The 19,192-nt window shown below is 35.6% G+C and overlaps 1 protein-coding gene and 2 non-coding genes across 9 annotated transcripts in view; all 3 read left to right on the forward strand.

The window, feature by feature from the left end:
• Window positions 1–14,171, forward strand: part of LOC101745437 (tetratricopeptide repeat protein 39B) — a 32,239-nt gene extending 18,068 nt beyond the window's left edge. For 4 of the 7 annotated variants that reach the window (XM_012693615.4, XM_012693616.4, XM_012693614.4 and 1 more), the window contains 7 exons: window positions 199–363; window positions 1,103–1,266; window positions 1,367–1,528; window positions 2,511–2,700; window positions 7,177–7,337; window positions 7,858–7,977; window positions 8,630–14,171. In XM_012693615.4, coding sequence (XP_012549069.1) covers window positions 199–363; window positions 1,103–1,266; window positions 1,367–1,528; window positions 2,511–2,700; window positions 7,177–7,337; window positions 7,858–7,977; window positions 8,630–8,789 — 1,122 coding nt within the window. In that variant the 3' untranslated portion in view covers window positions 8,790–14,171. The remainder of the gene's footprint in view (window positions 1–198; window positions 364–1,102; window positions 1,267–1,366; window positions 1,529–2,510; window positions 2,701–7,176; window positions 7,338–7,857; window positions 7,978–8,629) is intronic. The other 3 variants (XM_062669236.1, XM_062669233.1, XM_062669229.1) reach the window with 1 other exon arrangement.
• Window positions 3,854–3,941, forward strand: Mir3204b (microRNA mir-3204b). The gene has a single exon (NR_107709.1). It is a non-coding gene; the product is annotated as a microRNA mir-3204b (primary transcript).
• Mir3204a (microRNA mir-3204a) lies at window positions 6,454–6,560 on the forward strand. Its single transcript, NR_107487.1, has one exon. It is a non-coding gene; the product is annotated as a microRNA mir-3204a (primary transcript).
• Window positions 14,172–19,192: the final 5,021 nt, after the last annotated feature.

Raw genomic sequence — 19,192 nt, forward strand, 5'->3', positions numbered from 1 at the left:
TCATTAAAATCTAGATACCTTTTAATTATTTAAACAAGGACTTAAATATTTTAGTATGTTTATTACTTCTTCTTCTTAGTCGAATACTTCATTGCTGAAGGTCGTATCCCTGAAAGCCCTTCGTGGCTCTTTGTACCATCAGCTTCCATTTGCTTCGGTTTTCTGCTTTATTACACATGAAGGTTTTTTTTTGTTAAGGCGCTGGGTCTGTCTGAACTTCAAGCAGCGTCTCGATCGCCGGGCATGAGGTCTGTATTGTGCGATCTGACATTGCTCGGGTACCATCTCGTCATATGCCATTTCGTCGGAGCCTCTGGAGATCTGAAAGTCTGCGAAGAAATACTCGAGAAAATACTCAAGGTAGTGGTTGTCACGCTTACCTTACTAACAATACTAAAAATCTACGCGAAGTATGCTCCAATATATCGCAGACACGGTGCTATAAAGTCACTTATGCAATTTTTGTAATACTGAGTATGAGGAAAAACATTTTGACGTGACAACGTCTTATAATTCGATGGAGCCGGCTGCACGCACGAAAAAACATGACTCATGCGGCGTTACCTCGCTCTGAGGCGATGTGAGCGATGCATCCGCGTGGACAGCTGCTGTACAATAATACATTTACATGTTTTCGTCAAGTGTGAAGTTCAGTGAAAAGTGAATGTGGTGTCAATTGTTTATAGCAACGATAATTGCGATAATTGAAAAATGAAACCATTCCATCAGTATTTTCTTATGACGTTGTCACGTTCAACTATCGTCAGTAAACCGACTTTACAGACAACCGATTTTTTAATAGTTATTAGTGAGACGAGAGAGATGTTTGCTTTTACTGATGAAGTTTTAAGTTGTAGTTTAATTATTATCATTTTATTTCTATAGCCTAGCAGAACTATATAGAATTATATTCTTCTCCTGAAAAAATACATAATTTGCATAAGTGACGTTATCGCACTTTATGTGCGATATAATAACAATACTAACCTAAAGCTTAATATGTATTTCATTTAAATATTTTTAATAAGATTAATCTGCCAATTTTGTACAGTAATAATTTTAGCTTGTGTTGCATTGTTTCAAAAAATTTTTACTTTTACAGATATACCCCGAGAGCGTTTGGTTCTTAGTGTTCAAAGGGAGACTGGAATTCCTTCGCGGCCTCTTTGAACCGGCGATAAGCACCTACAACTGTGCTTTGAATAGCCAGCATAATTTCAAGCAGTTCCGCCATCTATGCTTCTGGGAGATCATGTGGGTCAATAGGTAATTAAATTGTTACATTATATGTCTATTTGTAATTTCAACTATAGCTAAATACTAATAAAATTATTGTTATTCTATTCGAATCAAATTACGTTTTTAGCTTGAAAATGGAGTGGCGTGAAGCAGCACAATACGCTACTAAACTAATGGATGAGAGCTCATGGTCCCGTACCATTTACTCGTACACCAAGGCGGCGATGCTGCTGCAACTCGGAAGCGATATGACCCCAAACGAGAAACACCAGTGCAATGAATTGTTAAGGTAATAAAGGGACGTTTTTATATTGACTAGTGGTCTCCCGGTAGTCGAAATTCGATTATAATTAATTGAAATTACAAATTTGTATGTACACTATTATGATATGTACACTATTGTCTAAGACTTCTACTTCAAAGAATTCTATTTCTTCACAGATTTCACTAAGACTACACTTTAGACAAATATTAACGAAGACAAACAAGAAGTCGTCGTGGCCTAACGGATAAGACGTCCGGTGCATTCGTGTTGAAGCGATGCACCGGTGTTCGAATCCCGCAGGCGGGTACCAATTTTTCTAATGAAATACGTACTCAACAAATGTTCACGATTGACTTCACGGTGAAGGAATAACATCGTGTAATAAAAATGAAACCCGCAAAATTATAATTTGCGTAATTACTGGTGGTAGAACCTCTTGTTAGTCCGCGCGGGTGGGTACCACCACCCTGCCTATTTCTGCCGTGAAGCAGTAATGCGTTTCGGTTTGAAGGGTGGGGCAGCCATTGTAACTATACTTGAGACCTTAGAACTTATATCTCAAGGTGGGTGGCGCATTTGCGTTGTGGATGTCTATGGGCTCCAGTAACCACTTAACACCAGGTGGGCTATGAGCTCGTCCACCCATCTAAGCAATAAAAAAAAACAATATTTAATCTCTTTTAAATTTATTTTGTAAATTTACCGGAATTCGACTATAATCATTGACACCTCAACACTTTGATTCATGTTATTTATAACATAATTTCTCTTTTGTTGAATTTTTTTATTGGTAACATTAAAGCTACTATGTGATATAACAGCTTCTAACTAAATCAAAGAAAGATCATAGACCTTTAAAAAAATCTTAGTCTTAGATCGGTCTAACATTGCATTGCATAGTTGATGATGAATAGACATTTAAAGTCTAACATTGCATTGCATAGTTGATGATGATGGGCTCTGAGGATCGCTTTAAAGTGATGATAACTATGAAACATTATTACAGGAATTGTTCCTTTTACAAACAACGCATAGCCGGAAAATCATTGCCTATGGAAAAATTCATGATTAAGCGCGCTGCTCGATACTACACACAGGGAGGGCGCCTAGTGTTGCCGGCTATTGAACTACTCTGCCTATGGAACATGTTCGGCATACTCACCTACAATTCAAGAGGAGCACAATACGTACTCAAAGTAAGTATTTAGTTGTAATTAGTATATTTACATAGTCATATGTCACGAAGGTAAGAATCGAAAACTTTACATTAAAATAATGTGGTATATCATTTATTTATCTATATATCATTATTTGTAGATGGATTTAGTAAAATTCGAATATACATGTACCTTACATTTACCTTATGTACATATTTACATTGTATTTATAACATACCATAGGCTTAGATCCGATGGTATTAACATTTTCATAGCAGAAAACAGATTAGAATAAATTCAAAGAAGATTAAATTTATAGAATTCACCAAATGGAAATTGATGGCTTAGGCTTACTAGCATCTGTCGTCAGTATCGTGAGTGTAGACTTGTTTCGTCTTTGTAAATCAAGAACAAAAGAAGAGAGCTTAAGGAGAATAAATGTAGACATCTAGGCCCACGTTATAAACTTCCAATATGGCAGTTTATGACTTAGGCTTAGTTGTCTGTCTCTTCAGCATCGTCAGAGAAGTATTTCGCACTCGTAAATCAAGAACAAAAGAAGTTTATGGAATCGGCTATGAAAGAATTAACAAAAATGACTAATTAAATCATGTACTTTCAAATGTTTTTTCGTTTTATTTATTTATTTCTCCTTTGAGATATATGATTTTACAACATATTATATATACTTACAAAAGTATTTGTTAAAATTTAAGTGAATTGTAAAGTTTTTCAAACTTAAGATTGAATTTAGACAATTAGGCATCATAAACTTCCTATATGATGCTTCTGTTGCTTCTGTCGTCAGCATCATGAGATAAGTGTTTCATACTCGTAAATCAAGTACGGAATAAGTCCTTTGAATTGATATGACAAGAATGAATGAGACATCTAGGCCCGCCTCATGAACTTCCCAAATTATTTTCTAATCGAAGTTTATGACTTAGGCTTAGTTGCCTCTGTCTTCAACATCGTCAGAGAAGTGTTTGACATTTGTAAATCAAGAACAGCATAATTCCTATGTACTGATAAAATAATAATGAATATAGAAAATAAGCCCCGCATCTTAAACTTTCCATGTGGCAGTTTATGACTTAGCATTCGTTGTCTCTGTCGTCAGTATCGTGAGATGAGACATGTTTTATCTTTGCTAATCAAGAACACTAGGTCTTCGTAATCGATAAACAAAGAATGAATGTAGACATCAAGGCCTGCGTCATAAACTTCCCATATGATTTCCCATATGGGAGTTTATGACTTGGGCTTCGTTGTCTTTGTCCTCATCATGGTCAGAATAGAAGTGTTTCGACTTTGCAAATCAAGAAAGAAAGAGACCCTTTAATTTGCTTGAGCAAGAAAGATCGTAGACAGTAAGGCCCGCGTCATAAACTTCCCATATGATTTCCCATATGGGAGTTTATGACTTAGGCTTCGTTGTTTCTGTTGTCATCATGGTCAGAGTAGAAGTGTTTCGACTTTGCAAATCAGAAAGAAGCCCTTTCATTTGTTTGAGCAAAAATTAATGTAGACATCAAGGTCCGCGTCATAAACTTCCCATATGATTTCCCATATGGGAGTTTATGACTTAGGCTTCGTTGTCTTTGTCGTCAGTATCAGGATATTAAAAGTATTTCATCTTTGCAAATCAAGAACTAAAGAAGTTGCTCCAGAACGGAAAAAGTCATCGGAATCTATTTAAGTAGAAGAATTAATGCAGACTTCAAGGCCCGCGTCATAAACTTCCCATATGATTTCCCATATGGGAGTTTATGACTTAGGCTTCGTTGTTTCTGTCGTCATCATGGTCAGAGCAGCAGTATTTCGACTTTGCAAATCACGAAAGAAAGAAGCCCTTTGATTTGCTTGAGCAAGAATTAATGTAGACATCAAGGCCCGCGTCATAAACTTCCCATATGATTTCCCATATGGGAGTTTATGACTTAGGCTTCGTTGTCTTTGTCGTCAGTATCAGGATATTAAAAGTATTTCATCTTTGCAAATCAAGAACTAAAGAAGTCGCTCCAAAACGGAAAAAAAGTCATCGGAATCTATTTAAGTAGAAGAATTAATGCAGACTTCAAGGCCCGCGTCATAAACTTCCCATATGATTTCCCATATGGGAGTTTATGACTTAGGCTTCATTGTTTCTGTCGTCATCATGGTCAGAGCAGCAGTATTTCGACTTTGCAAATCACGAAAGAAAGAAGCCCTTTGATTTGCTTGAGCAAGAATTAATGTAGACATCAAAGCCCGCGTCATAAACTTCCCATATGATTTCCCATATGGGAGTTTATGACTTAGGCTTCGTTGTCTCCGTCGTCAGTATCAGGATATTAAAAGTTTTTCATCTTTGCAAATCAAGAACTAAAGAAGTCGCTCCAGAACGGAAAAAGTCATCGGAATCTATTTAAGTAGAAGAATTAATGCAGACTTCAAGGCCCGCGTCATAAACTTCCCATATGATTTCCCATATGGGAGTTTATGACTTAGGCTTCGTTGTTTCTGTCGTCATCATGGTCAGAGCAGCAGTATTTCGACTTTGCAAATCACGAAAGAAAGAAGCCCTTTGATTTGCTTGAGCAAGAATTAATGTAGACATCAAAGCCCGCGTCATAAACTTCCCATATGATTTCCCATATGGGAGTTTATGACTTAGGCTTCGTTGTCTCTGTCGTCATCATGGTCAGAGTAGACGTGTTTCGACTTTCAAGAAGCAAAGCAAGAAAGAAAAAAAACCTTTTCATTTGTTTGAGCAAGAATTCATGTAGACATCAAGGCCCGCGTCATAAACTTCCCATATGATTTCCCATATGGGAGTTTATGACTTAGGCTTCGTTGTCTCTGTCCTCATGATGGTCAGAATAGAAGTGTTTCGACTTTGCAAATCAAGAAAGAAAGAAGCTCTTTCATTTGTTTGAGCAAGAAAGATCGTAAACAGTAAGGCCCGCGTCATAAGCTTCCCATATGATTTCCCATATGGGAGTTTATGACTTAGGCTTCGTTGTCTCCGTCGTCAGTATCAGGATATTAAAAGTTTTTCATCTTTGCAAATCAAGAACTAAAGAAGTCGCTCCAGAACGGAAAAAGTCCTCGGAAGCGGTAAATGAAGAATGAATGTAGACATCAAGGCCCGCGTCATAAACTTCCCATATGATTTCCCATATGGGAGTTTATGACTTAGGCTTCGTTGTCTCTGTCGTCATCGTGGTCAGAATAGAAGTGTTTCGACTTTGCAAATCAAGAAAGAAAGAAGCCCTTTCATTTGTTTGAGCAAGAATTAATGTAGACATCAAGGCCCGCGTCATAAACTTCCCATATGATTTCCCATATGGGAGTTTATGACTAAGGTTTAATTGCCTCTGTCTTCAGCATCGTGATAGTACAAACTTTTAATTTTTAGTAAATTAAGAACGAATTAAGTCATCGGAATCTATTTAAATAGAAGAATAAATGTAGACATCAAGGCCCGCGTCATAAACTTCCCATATGATTTCCCATATGGGAGTTTATGACTGAGGCTTCGTTGTCTCCGTCGTCAGTATCAAGATATTAAAAGCTTTTCACCTTTGCAAATCAAGAACTAAAGAAGTCGCTCCAGGATGGAAAAAGTCCTCGGAAGCGATAAATGAAGAATGAATATAGACATCAAGGCCCGCGTCATAAACTTCCCATATGATTTCCCATATGGGAGTTTATGACTTAGGCTTCGTTGTCTCTGTCGTCATCGTGGTCAGAATAGAAGTGTTTCGACTTTGCAAATCAAGAAAGAAAGAAGCCCTTCCATTTGTTTGAGCAAGAATCAATGTAGACATCAAGGCCCGCGTCATAAACTTCCCATATGATTTCCCATATGGGAGTTTATGACTTAGGCTTCGTTGCCTCTGTCGTCACCGTCTTGATATAGAAGCTTTTAATTTTTTGTAAATTAAGAACTAAATAAGTCATCGAAATCCATTTAAGTAAAATAGTAAATGTAGACAATAAGATCCGCGTCATAGACTTCCCATATGAGAGCTTATGACATTGGCTTAGGCCTTCTCAATCCTTAGCGGTATATGGGCACTGATTTGTATTCGTGAATCGAGAACGAAAAATGTATGTGAAACCGACAAAGAAATATTTAACAGAAATAACAAATGAAATAATCTACAGAAAAATAAAAAAAAATTGTATTTGTTTGTGTTTGCTTAATTCTATTTGTGTAATTTTTGTTCTTTTATTCTTGTATCTTACTTTGAGTTACTGATTTTTCGGCACAATACGAATTATCGTTACTTCCCATATAATTTTGCTGTGGAGGTATATGACATAGGCTCAGCTTGGAAGTTGTCAGTGACGTGAAAATATTCTTGTCACCTATTCATAAAAAAAGAACGAAAGAAGTTCTTCTTTGAATCGATTGAACAGGAATGAATGAAGCTAATAACTTCCCATATATTGACGAAAATTCCCATATAAAAATTCCCAATTTTCACATCCTTATGCAATCATTTCATCTTTAAAATTATTTTACAGGTGATCGAAGTGACCCGCGAGCGTGTCGAGGATCATCGGTTTGATTGGATGGGCATTTATATTGCTGACAACCGCGCCTTGCTGCGCTATATGCACGGATGCTGTCTGGCCGCCATGGGTCTGCCTCGTCTGGCTCTCAACAGTTTCGACGCTGTATTCCAGTAAGTTAGGAAATGTCATAAAAACTTAGTCATAAACATTATAATAGGTTGGGAAAAAAGTCTTTTCGCATTATAGTATCTATGAACTTGTAATAAAATCTCTTTGGACTGCCAAAACCAATTGTCGCGGTATTTTGATCAGAAGCCTCAAAATTTCTATAGCAATGGGATCATGCCCCCTACCTACAAGATGGCAAAAAGTTATCGATCAAAATAGTACCTACATAATTGACTTAAATTTAAATAAACTATATTAAAAATTGTTGTGAATTTTAAAAAATCCGAAGAAGCTTTTTCCCCAACCTATTATTATTATTACTTATTTAATAGTTGTTATATTACTTGTGCTACGTCAGTTTGTCAGATTCTACCAGAATAAAAAAACCATTAATAATTTTTTTTAAAGTAACTGATATATACAAATCCTTGGTGCGTTTCATTACAATGTTTTCGATGAGGATTTTATGTTTACCAATTCATAAAAACCTGTTTTGTAAAACATTAAAATAATTTTCAACAGGCTGAAGAGTGAAATTAAAGAAGATACATTTCTGTTCCCGTACACTGTGGTCGAAGTAGCAATGTGCCACTACCAACTAGGGGATAAAGATAAAGCTGTTCAGCTCTTAAACGAGGCTAGGTAATGTATATTCAATATATGAAGAGTTGCTTCTACTATTGCTGGGAAATAATATTGGTAAAGAAATAAGAGGAAACAACAGCTCTTTCCAGTTTATAACACAAACAGATTAGTTTTTATAGCAAAGTAAACTTGTGGTCGTATTTATTTTACGTATTATTTATTTTATATATTAATTAGGTTTGTATGATAGAATGGCGGTAATCAAAGATGGGGAAATAAAATTTTGTATGAAACCGCTATTAAATTTAAGCTTGCGTAAACATGCATATTCAATATTTATATGTATTATTTATAATAATAAATAATAATAGAAAATACTATTACCAAATTTTTATTAAAGCTTGGCTATGAGATCTGGTAACCGTTGGCTGTAAATAATATGTTAAAAAATAATAATAATAGATAATTAATAAAGAAATCAACTCACAGACAAGAGAGACAAAGTGACTATTTTGTCTATTTATTTGAAATTCATAATAATATTACCAAAATTTTATTAAAGCTAGGCTATGAAGTCTGGTAACCGTTGGCTGTAAATATATTAAATAATGATAATAATAAAAGGCAATTAATAAAGAAATCAGCCCACAAACAAAAGAGAAAATGTTACTATTTATTTATAATTTGTATATATTTTTTTATGTTATAGAAGGAAGTACTCAGGATACTCTTTGGAATCGCGGCTACATTTCCGCATTCACTCCAAGATGGATCTGGTGAAGGCCGATATCGCAGCCGAGGAAGCTACGAAGACTGCATCAAAAGCTACAACCGTTACAACACATGTGCAACACACAACTGCTGTTTAAGCAGTTGTCGTCACGTTCAAACAAACCGCTCGTGTTATAGCAAAACGACCACGATATAACTGCGAATTGCCGGTTCAATGATATCGTTGCCAGTATTCAAACGTCATACAAGGTGTTGCCATTTTATTTTATTTTTAATTAACGTAGTCGCGAAGTGTGGAGTTCAGTAGCGTACTTACCAGCGGGCAGAAAAACCTCTGAACAACTGTTATTCATTTGTTAACTGTGCCCGAATAAAATAGTATCTTGAGACAAGAAGTTTAAGTCTGAATTACATTGGAATAAAATTGGGGTAAAATACTTTTTACTCTCTCGATGTTATGTATAAGTATTCTAATTATAGAACGCTCATTATTTATCCTGCACTTTGCTTACTTTTCTAATTTAGACTTTAACAGCTTGAGAACTTTATGATTAATATCTATGAGATAAACAGTAATTCATATACTTATTTATTTCATTAAACTGGAAAAGTGACATTCAGTTGAAATTTTATAAATTATGTAAATTTTACTAAATAACGGTGGAAACATAGTTTCTGTTGCTTCCAAAATTATATTTATTTTTAAAATCTTAAAAATTATGCCAACTCAAGAACGTGATAAATGTATTTAACAGGGTTGTTGTGTACCAATATTTAAAAGTTAAATTTGATACTCAATTAATTTTTTTATTTAAGAACGTAATTTAATTTCTTTGAGTATTTTTTCGAGTTTATTATTTCGTTGTGAGAGCACAAATTTTACGTTTGTTATTGATAAAAAAATATTTTAAGTCCTATATTTGTTTAAGTCAATTTTTATTTCTAATTCCACTACTGTGAAAATATGTTGATTTCTTTCCGTCCGTTTAATTTGTTGTGATTATAATTGTATGCAGTGTTATTTGGCAGTATTATTTGTCTCTGTAGGTCTCAATCATATGATGTAGCTAAAACTATTTCTTAAATTTTTATTTTTGTAAATTTTTGTTGGAACTCAATGACTTGTGTCGTGTTTAAAAAAAAAAAGGTTTTTATAAAACTTAAATTCAAAATTGTACTTAAATTTAAGCGTCGATTCTAGTCTGATAAACGACTGTTTAAATTAAGTATTGGCATCAAATACGACGATGCGTGTCTTGTCCGTATACAAGCTTGTCATCCAGTCAAAATTACTCTAATCAACCGATAACTGAACTACGAGTACAAAACATAATTATATCTCGATACCTGATTACGCGGTACATGTTTTAATCTATTGACAGAACACATTTGAAATCTAATAAGAATTGAAATTAACCATATATAATGCTGTTCAATAAAATATATAATAATATTAATACTATGAAAACAATTTTTTCTCACTGTTATCAAATACCTACTACTAAGTCTTAGTTCAATTTGGATGACTTTTTTATGTTTTTTTCTTTCGTTTTCGAGTTTTATTATCGCATCAGCTTTGCCGCACTAGACTGTAACTTTTATTAATTTCATGAAATCTAATTGTACAATAATTTATACATGTTAATAATATATTGAATAAAAATTATTTTAAATTAATATAAATTTAATTAACATGTGGTGCCAACATTAACTTAAAATATGACGGGACTAATTCTCTAGTTAACATATTAGGAATATTCAAAATGAGTTCAGAGGCTTAGACAGGATCGATACAAGATATTATTATCTACTTTATGTAAAAATTGCTTTTACATTTTAGGTTATTTTAGTGTAATACTAGACTGTTTATGCATTAGTTTCCTAAAAAAAATCATGTAAATGTGGTCTAAGAGAAAACTATTGTAATAATTTGAAATGATTAATTCGAGAAGTTAAATAATATGAATCTTGATTTTTACTAGTATCGATCTCACAGGTTTTAACAGTCTTAACAGTTATTCGTGGTTGTTAACATAGATTCAATGTTCAATAAAACATACTTACTAGTAAAATACTCATAAAAAATGATTTCTACAATTGATGTATACATCATTTGTTGCAATGATGTTACGCATATTTCTTCTCACTAGTTTTTCATCTCAGTACCTACCTGATTGAGTTTCAACAGTAATTTAGATGTTAGTACAATATTTAAATTAAGTATTACGTGTTTCATTTTCTCTTTGTTTTGTTAGTGAAATATATTTTGCAAAAAATTAAGGGGATCCCAATTTTTTTGGTAATAAAATGTTACCCGACAATATTTTGTCAACAAAACAAAAATGGATGATGACACACAAAAAAGTAAAATGTATTAAATTATTTTGTCTTTGCCTATTTATATGAGTACATACGGCGTGTTTACCAAATAGCCAGTTAGTTATGCAGGCCACAATTTTAGACTATGTTCCTGAAATTTTTAGAAAACAACAACTTAGGCATCTTGCAATGAACATGAATAATAACAAGCTAACCAATTTTTATTATTCATCAAAATATTTTTTACTACAGCACTTCAAACTAAGGAATTAAGACATAACGCTCATTAAAATATGGTAAAGAATATTAATTAAAAATGTGTAATTTAAAATTAAGAACCATGCTTAGATAAATAACAGACCAAACTAACAATTCATTTTATGCTGTTTATTTATACGGATCGAAAATATTAATCTTGAAGTCTATGAAAATGACTTTCGATGACTCCGTTACATACCCACGTACATATCAAGTTTCTAAAAGCGTGTAAAAAACACATTCGAAAAAACCGCGTAAAAATCGATTCTATAAATAGCATGCTAGTACATAACTATATGAATCATATGTTTTGTGCTGTATGGTCATTTCAAAGTAGTCATTTTATGGCTACTTTGAATAGCTTTATTGAAGCCATTCTTGTTCCTATCATCTCCCGCTTTGCAGACAGGAAAATCGAAATCTGAAAAGTACGTTGCGAGCTCCAACACAAATTAAGATTTCTCTCGGGTGAGCTGAACTACATTATCTGGAAATTTTCGTGTGAATTATGAATACACAGGAGTTATAGAGGTAGACGGGCCACCGAAATATCAGTAAAGAATAAAAATTCCCTAAATAGTTTGGTTCCTACTTTACTTTACACATTTTACGATCGGTTACATTATTTCTTTGAATTGTTGATTCAGTTTTGCTCATTAAAAGCTAGTCATGTCTAATAGTAATAAAGTGATATGCACTTAACATCAAATTAAATTACGTATTTCTCGAACTTGTACTTCAGGCGGCGAAGTTTTTCAATATATTCAGTCTTTGTAATAATTAATCATAGCATTTGAATTGTCTATTTTAATATTAAATATTGTAGTAAATAATAAACATTTGGTATTTATTCGTAATATTGTAGATCTAATTAATATATTACCTAATACAATTTAATTGTTTAATGTGTATTTGTAAAACAATGTACCATCAATGGGTGCGTATATTCTTCTTTTTAAAATTAAGAATAATCACGATATCTATGTTTCGACATCTCTTGGTGCCGAAGCACGACGACTTTTGTCTGTAGTTTGTATTGTAGAATTTTGTAGGGTGCTTAATGAAAATCCTATATTTCGGTGTTTTCGATGAATTTTTACTATTAAATCTTAAGGTTTTATTTTCCTTATTCCACATTGGTGTTCTCCAAGTTATAAAAGGCGTATTAATTAAAACTATGATCTTGAAATGTCCCATGACCAAATGAAAAAATTATGTTTGCCATACATACGTTTTAATCATTTAAAATCTTTGTTATTTTTGATACTTTTCTCTTATTGTTAGTTTTTAGATATAGACTAAGACTATTTTATCAACAAATGATATTTTTCCCTGACTGAAGTCTGTTTATTTGTATGAAAATTATATTGTATTACATTACAATTTTAGCGTGTGCTCATATTTGAAATGTCTCCTCCCTGGAAGGGTATTTAATAATTCATAAGTACTTAAATTATAAATTGAATGTTTAGATTTATACTTACCCATTAATACCGTTTTATCGGTCTTTGGTATTTATAATAATATCTATGTCTGTTTTAATGAAAACCAGAAATATATAGTCTGGCGATAATTGTCTAGTGTAGAAAATAAATTTGACTAACGAATTTCAAACCTACAGGCTAAATGTAGTTTGTCTTTACATAGCTAAATTATAAATAGCCAAAACTAATTGTTAGGCTTCAGTTTTGGCATTTATTTAGAAATATTTAACATCGATCAATTTTTTTTCTAAGGTTTTTTTAGATCTGACATGTATAGTTAAATTCACTTAGAAAATTTAACATTTTTATAGGTCTATTTGTTGCTCTTGCACAAAGTTAGAGACCCCAAATAGCTGTTTAGTAAAATAATGTTTTAATTATAGTAACTTAAAACACTAGCATTGTAAGTAAAAATTTCGGTGGATTATTGTAAGGAAAGTGTTTTAACACTAGCATTGTAAGTAAAAATTTTGGTGGATTATTGTAAGAAAAAGGGATTTTTGTTTCTTAGCTTATTAAACCAAATAAATATATACTAAAAACATTGCTTATAACCAGCTTCACATAATAAACTTATATAACATTTAATATAATAGTTGCTATTACTCGTACATATAAGTACATAATTTTAGTCTGATCTAAAAGAAAACATTGATTTTTTTATTGATTTTTTTCCCTTAATATTAATTAAAATGGACGTAATTCAGCAAGAAGGAATCATTCAATATAATGACACATTTTATATATTTAAGTAAATTGATAGATCTAATTACAAAAGATGATTTTGTTTTATTAATTGACATATCTTGTGAAACTTTTCAGTTTAGTTTATCAGGAGCACATACATATACTTGTATGTCGTTATTGTGGAAATAGTATTTCGTTCTGGCTTGATTACGCACTGATTACCTTAAATCTAATGGGATGTTCTCTGGCGTATCTCATTTTGATGTATTACATTTTTTTTTTTTTTTTTTTTTTTTTTTATTGCTTAGATGAGTGGACGAGCTCACAGCCCACCTGGTGTTAAGTGGTTACTGGAGCCCATAGACATCTACAACGTAAATGCGCCACCCATCTTGAGATATAAGTTCTAAGGTCTCAATTATAGTTACAACGGCTGCCCCACCCTTCAAACCGAAACGCATTACTGCTTCACGGCGGAAATAGGCAGGGTGGTGGTACCTACCCATGCGGACTCACAAGAGGTCCTACCACCAGTAAAAAGTTACATTCCAGTTTGTATCTGTAGTTTTGAAATGTCTTCTTTCAAAGGGTATTCAATATTTACAGATATAGGATGTATAGTTATAAGTAAACTGAATGTTAGATTTTTAGAACTCTGATTTTAAAATGTCATTAAAAACTTAATTAATCGACCAGAAGTGTATAATCTGGCGCTGATAAATGTGTAGTGGAAAGAAAAATGTGATTTACAAAATAAAAAATTAAGAAATATCATTTTGTTTGTTATTTAAAATCACGAATTGCAAGTAGTTTTCGTAAAAAAACTCTAAATGTTGGATCCAATTTTAAGTATTGGCTTCCTTTCGGTAAAAGTCACAAGGCGACCTGAAAGAGTGGAGAAGGCGCGGCACACAACCAGCAGTGTAGCGCGCCGCTCACTGCTGGTCGTGTGCTGAGTGACATCATAAGAGCGACCAGCTGTGTATCGCATCCCGAGCCGGCAAGCTAGTTCCGACTCAGCAGATATCCAAGGATACAAGCGGTACCGCCTCAGCGGCCTGACGCGCTGTTACACCCAGACGATCGACGTTCCAGAGCCTTTTTATTACGCTTCGAATGCTCCGTCCTTGGGCCGAGCGCGTCTGATTGCAGTGTTTACCCCGATAGCCCCTTACCCAGCCCAGCTTCTGACTTCAGGGGGATCGGATTTTTTAGCGAGAGTGAAGGTGCGTAGCTTAGTAGGTAGGACCCTAAATACCACCATTGGTCCCGCGGTCTGCTCTCAACAATGCGGATCGTCTATTCCCATATACCTCGCATTCCGGTTCGGATCTGGCCAAGAAAAAAAGAAGTCCAAAAATTGATCCAATATTGTAGGCTATTATTAGCTCGGGTGACTCGTTTGCTCATCGCCTTATTAAAGCAAAAAATAATGTTAATTAAAATGCGATAAGTTTCATTACTAGGATTTATCTACTAGAAACTGAATATTTATTCCGGCATCCAATATAGAATATTGTTATTGCATAGACTGTTGCAACGACCTCACGGCCCGTCTGGTATTTAATGGTTACCAGAGCCCATAATCATCGCTTTGGGAATGCCGCTACCAACCTTTAAGGATGAGGTCTAAGTGTCTGTTTGCCGCTAGGGGCACTGTTCCAACTCCATACAAATTTAAGTTAGGTTTTACACGAAGTTAAGAAGAAGAAGTTAAAAAGCTCGCCCTAAGCATACGGAAGTCGAACAAGGTGTGTGATGACGTAACACTATCCAACATGGTTTACATTTTGCCATCCCCCAATATACAACGATACAGTACATTCCCAGAAATTAGACATTTATTCATTACTTCCGTGATAGTACCCGATATAAATATTCTGCAATTATTTTTCCTAAGATTGTTGTTTAAAATAGTAAACAATCCCAAATAACTTGTTGAACGTTTTTGCACATTAAGCATACTCTGTAAGAAAGGTCGATGATTGGTAATTTAAAAAAATATATTTCGGAATGTAACGATTCGTTACAGGAACAGAAGCTCGGGACATTGCTGCAGTCAGGTATTTAGTTTTCTAATTAAATACGTGCATGTCACGTGCTCACAAATGAATTTCACGATGATGAAATGCAAATCGTTGAGTCAAAATAAAGCTCACATTATGTTTTCATAGTTAATTGTAGTGGATAATAATTGTAGGTACCACCACTCTGCCGCGAACCATCTATGTGTTCAAATTTCGAAAGCTGTTAAGCCTATGAGGTGACATTTGACTTAACGTCTCAAGGGTTTTTTTTTGTCAGGAGGGAATCGCTGGACTTCCGCCCTTCACTGGGGATGGAGGGCGGGGCATGTTGGAGTCGAACCGACTAAAACCTCCTGTCGCTCAACAACCAACGTCCAAACCTCGCATGAGACAATTCATGAAAAGGCAAAGGAGGGAAAGTGAAGTGTTTAGTGCGGAGCACATCTCTCCCATCACCCTCCCCCTCGGGACGCCGAATTGGCGGTCGTCGGCGCCACGACCACCAGCCCTCTCGGTCGGCAGGCTATCCGACGATTAGAATGGTCTATCCTACGGAATACCCCGCTGGGTCAGAACCAGCGTGGGTCGAGGATAGCCGGCCTTCCATCACCCGGATGCTCATGCATAAAACGCGTGCAGAGTAGCTTGCACGTCGTCTTCTTAGGCCCCCTTCGCCGGTCCCCAGGCCGACATGTGGGGGAGACCCGAAACACTTAGAGGACCAGGGCTTGGGCGATATCCGCCTCCCTGGCCTCCGCTCGACGGCGGTGGGCCTGTGCGTCTCTCACGCGCCCCGCCGCCTCCTTCTACGAGATGGTGCACTCGCAGAAGTCGAGCATCGCCTTCCACGACTCGTCGTCACCGAGCATCGATGCCACAACACTCGGCAACGACAAGTCGTTTCCTATTTTTGCGACGAGGACACGGCGCCACTCCTCCCATGCGGGGCAGGCGACAAGCGTGTGCTCCGCCGTATCCAAGTCGCAACCACAATGGTGGCACTCTGCCGTCGGCTCAGCTCCGATCCGGTGCAGGAACTCACCGAAGCAACCATGCCCAGTGAGCAACTGCGTGAGCCGGAAAGTGAGGCGTCCTCTGTCACGATTCACCCCATTCACAAGAACCGGGCGAATCGCCTCGACGGTCCTACGACCATCCGAAGGATCGGCCAGCCGTCTGGACCATGACTCCAGCACGGACCGCCGAGATTGGGCCCTCCGCGCTCTGACCACACTGGGGCTGGGACGTGCCACGTCCCGGGCACGAAGGTCAGCCCACCACTGATAGTCAGCGGCGAGCGCTTCCGCCTCCAGGACCCAAGGCGGCGTCCCAGACATCTCAAGGGTAGTGTATGTTTTTGTGATCTTTGTGATCTGCAGGCTATGGCTACCAAAAACACGAATCAAAAAAAAAATTTGTAATCTTTCCTAACATAAAGAATAGGTAACTTTTCTACTAATAAATCTATTAAGTCCATACGACTTAATATTTTTATCAAGTTAAATGTTTCTTTAAGAACGAAATACCCATTCAATACGATAAATAAATAACTGTACCGAAGTATAAAATAGGCAATACATGGATAATTAGTAAAATATTAATACTGCAAGGATTTAACTCGCGTTAAGTAATGTTCATAATACAAAAATCTGAATTAGCATAAAATTCGTCCACGAAACAAGTGCCAACATTGACATGTGCCAACAATTGTCAGCATTTTACAATCCTGGAAGTCGCGCCTCTTCACTTCATGATATCGTTTTATATTTAAAATTATTATTATACATATTTTAAAGACTAAATCACATTTGATATTACATTATAAATCGGTTAACCTAGAATGAAATGAAAATAAATGGTACTTATGTGAAAATCTCATGTCTTACCAAAAAAGTAAGAGAAAAGGAATGTAAGGTTGCAAGCTGAATGAAAATAAATAGCTTAGGGACAAACATTTCATAAAGTTGTCTTTAGCGGGATCACACAAAAAACACCATTGAAGAATAAGTATTTTATTTATTGCTTAGATGGGTGGATGAGCTCACAGCCCACCTGATGTTAAGTGGTTACTGGAGACCATAGACTACTACAACGTAAATGCGCCACCCACCTTGAGATAAGTTCTAAGGTCTCAGTATAGTTACAACGGCTGCCCCACCCTTCAAACCGAAACGCATTACTGCTTCACGGCAGAAAAAGGCAGGCTGGTGGTACCTACCCGCGCGGACTCACAAGAGGTCCTACCACCAGTAAATAAATATATTATTTAAATTAGTACATACTTAAACTGAAAGCAATCTATTCAACAATATGAACAAAACCGTGTCAGCATTATCGGACTATACTTGGCTAGAATTTACAAAAAACAAATCGAATAGTAAGTATCTACCTATATATGTATGTATGTAAAAGTCAATAGACTCCGAAATGGCTGGACCGATATCGATATAGCAACTCATGAACGATGGAAAAATAATTAAAAACAGATATTCGCATTCAGAATTATATATTTAGAGATTGGAAGTCTGAGATTTATACATTTAGAATTATTAGATTGACTTTAAGATGGTTATTTAGATTCCAGAAACTTGGAGCCAATATTTATATATCGTATTAGCCTTTCGAGTAAGGTTTTCGATTACACCATTTTAATTAACGACATCCTCGAGATTCAGTTGTAGATCTACGGATATATTCGTATTATTTTAGGATCATGTCATTTATATCTTTAAGACACGAAGAAATGGCGAACATTATGTATTTTTGCAATTAGTATAAAGCTTTTTTTTAATATATATAACTAGTCAGGTCATAAGTATTGTCACACAGTAAAAACTTTTCTTTTAGAATGCTGGCCACAAAAAAGTTTATTGAATTCGAATTTGGAATTGTTCATGAAAATAAAAATGTATACTTTTAGAATTTTACTCATTTTTAAATATGGAGTGGACGCTTAAAGAAGACCGTGTTGCAGTTATTGCGTTGCATCGTTGCGGTTACGCGCCAATTCAAATTTTTAACATACTGAAAAATTTGAATATAACCAAAAGATTCGTTTATCGTACCATCAAACGATACAATGAAGACTCTAGTGTAGATGACAGGTCAAGAAGTGGTCGCCCTCGGTCTGTTAGGACTCCAGCAGTGATAAAAGCTGTGAAGGCGCGAATTCAAAGAAATCCCAAACGTAAGCAGAAACTGTTGGCCCTTCAGATGGGGTTAAGCAGAACCACGGTGAAAAGGGTGTTAAATGAAGACTTAGGGCTTCGGGCATATCGAAGAAAAACAGGACATCGTTTGAATGCTCGTCTAATGGACCTGAGACTGAAGAGATGCCGCGTTTTGTTGAAGCGGTACGCGGGAAAAAAATATCGGGAAATTCTTTTTTCGGATGAAAAAATTTTTACCGTAGAAGAGAGCTACAACAAACAAAATGATAAGGTGTACGCACACAGTTGTGAAGAAGCGAGCAACCGTATTCCGCGTGTCCAACGAGGTCATTTTCCATCCTCGCTCATGGTATGGTTGGGAGTTTCTTATTGGGGCTTAACAGAGGTACATTTTTGTGAGAAAGGTGTAAAAACGAATGCAATTGTGTATCAAAATACAGTCCTGACGAACCTTGTGGAGCCTGTTTCTCATACCATGTTCAATAACAGGCACTGGGTATTCCAACAAGATTCGGCGCCAGCTCATAGAGCGAAGAGCACACAAGACTGGCTGGCGGCGCGTGAAATCGACTTCATCCGGCACGAAGACTGGCCC

The sequence above is a fragment of the Bombyx mori genome, chromosome 1 (assembly GCF_030269925.1).
Source record: "Bombyx mori chromosome 1, ASM3026992v2".
In the NCBI taxonomy this organism is placed as follows: Eukaryota; Metazoa; Arthropoda; class Insecta; order Lepidoptera; family Bombycidae; genus Bombyx; species Bombyx mori.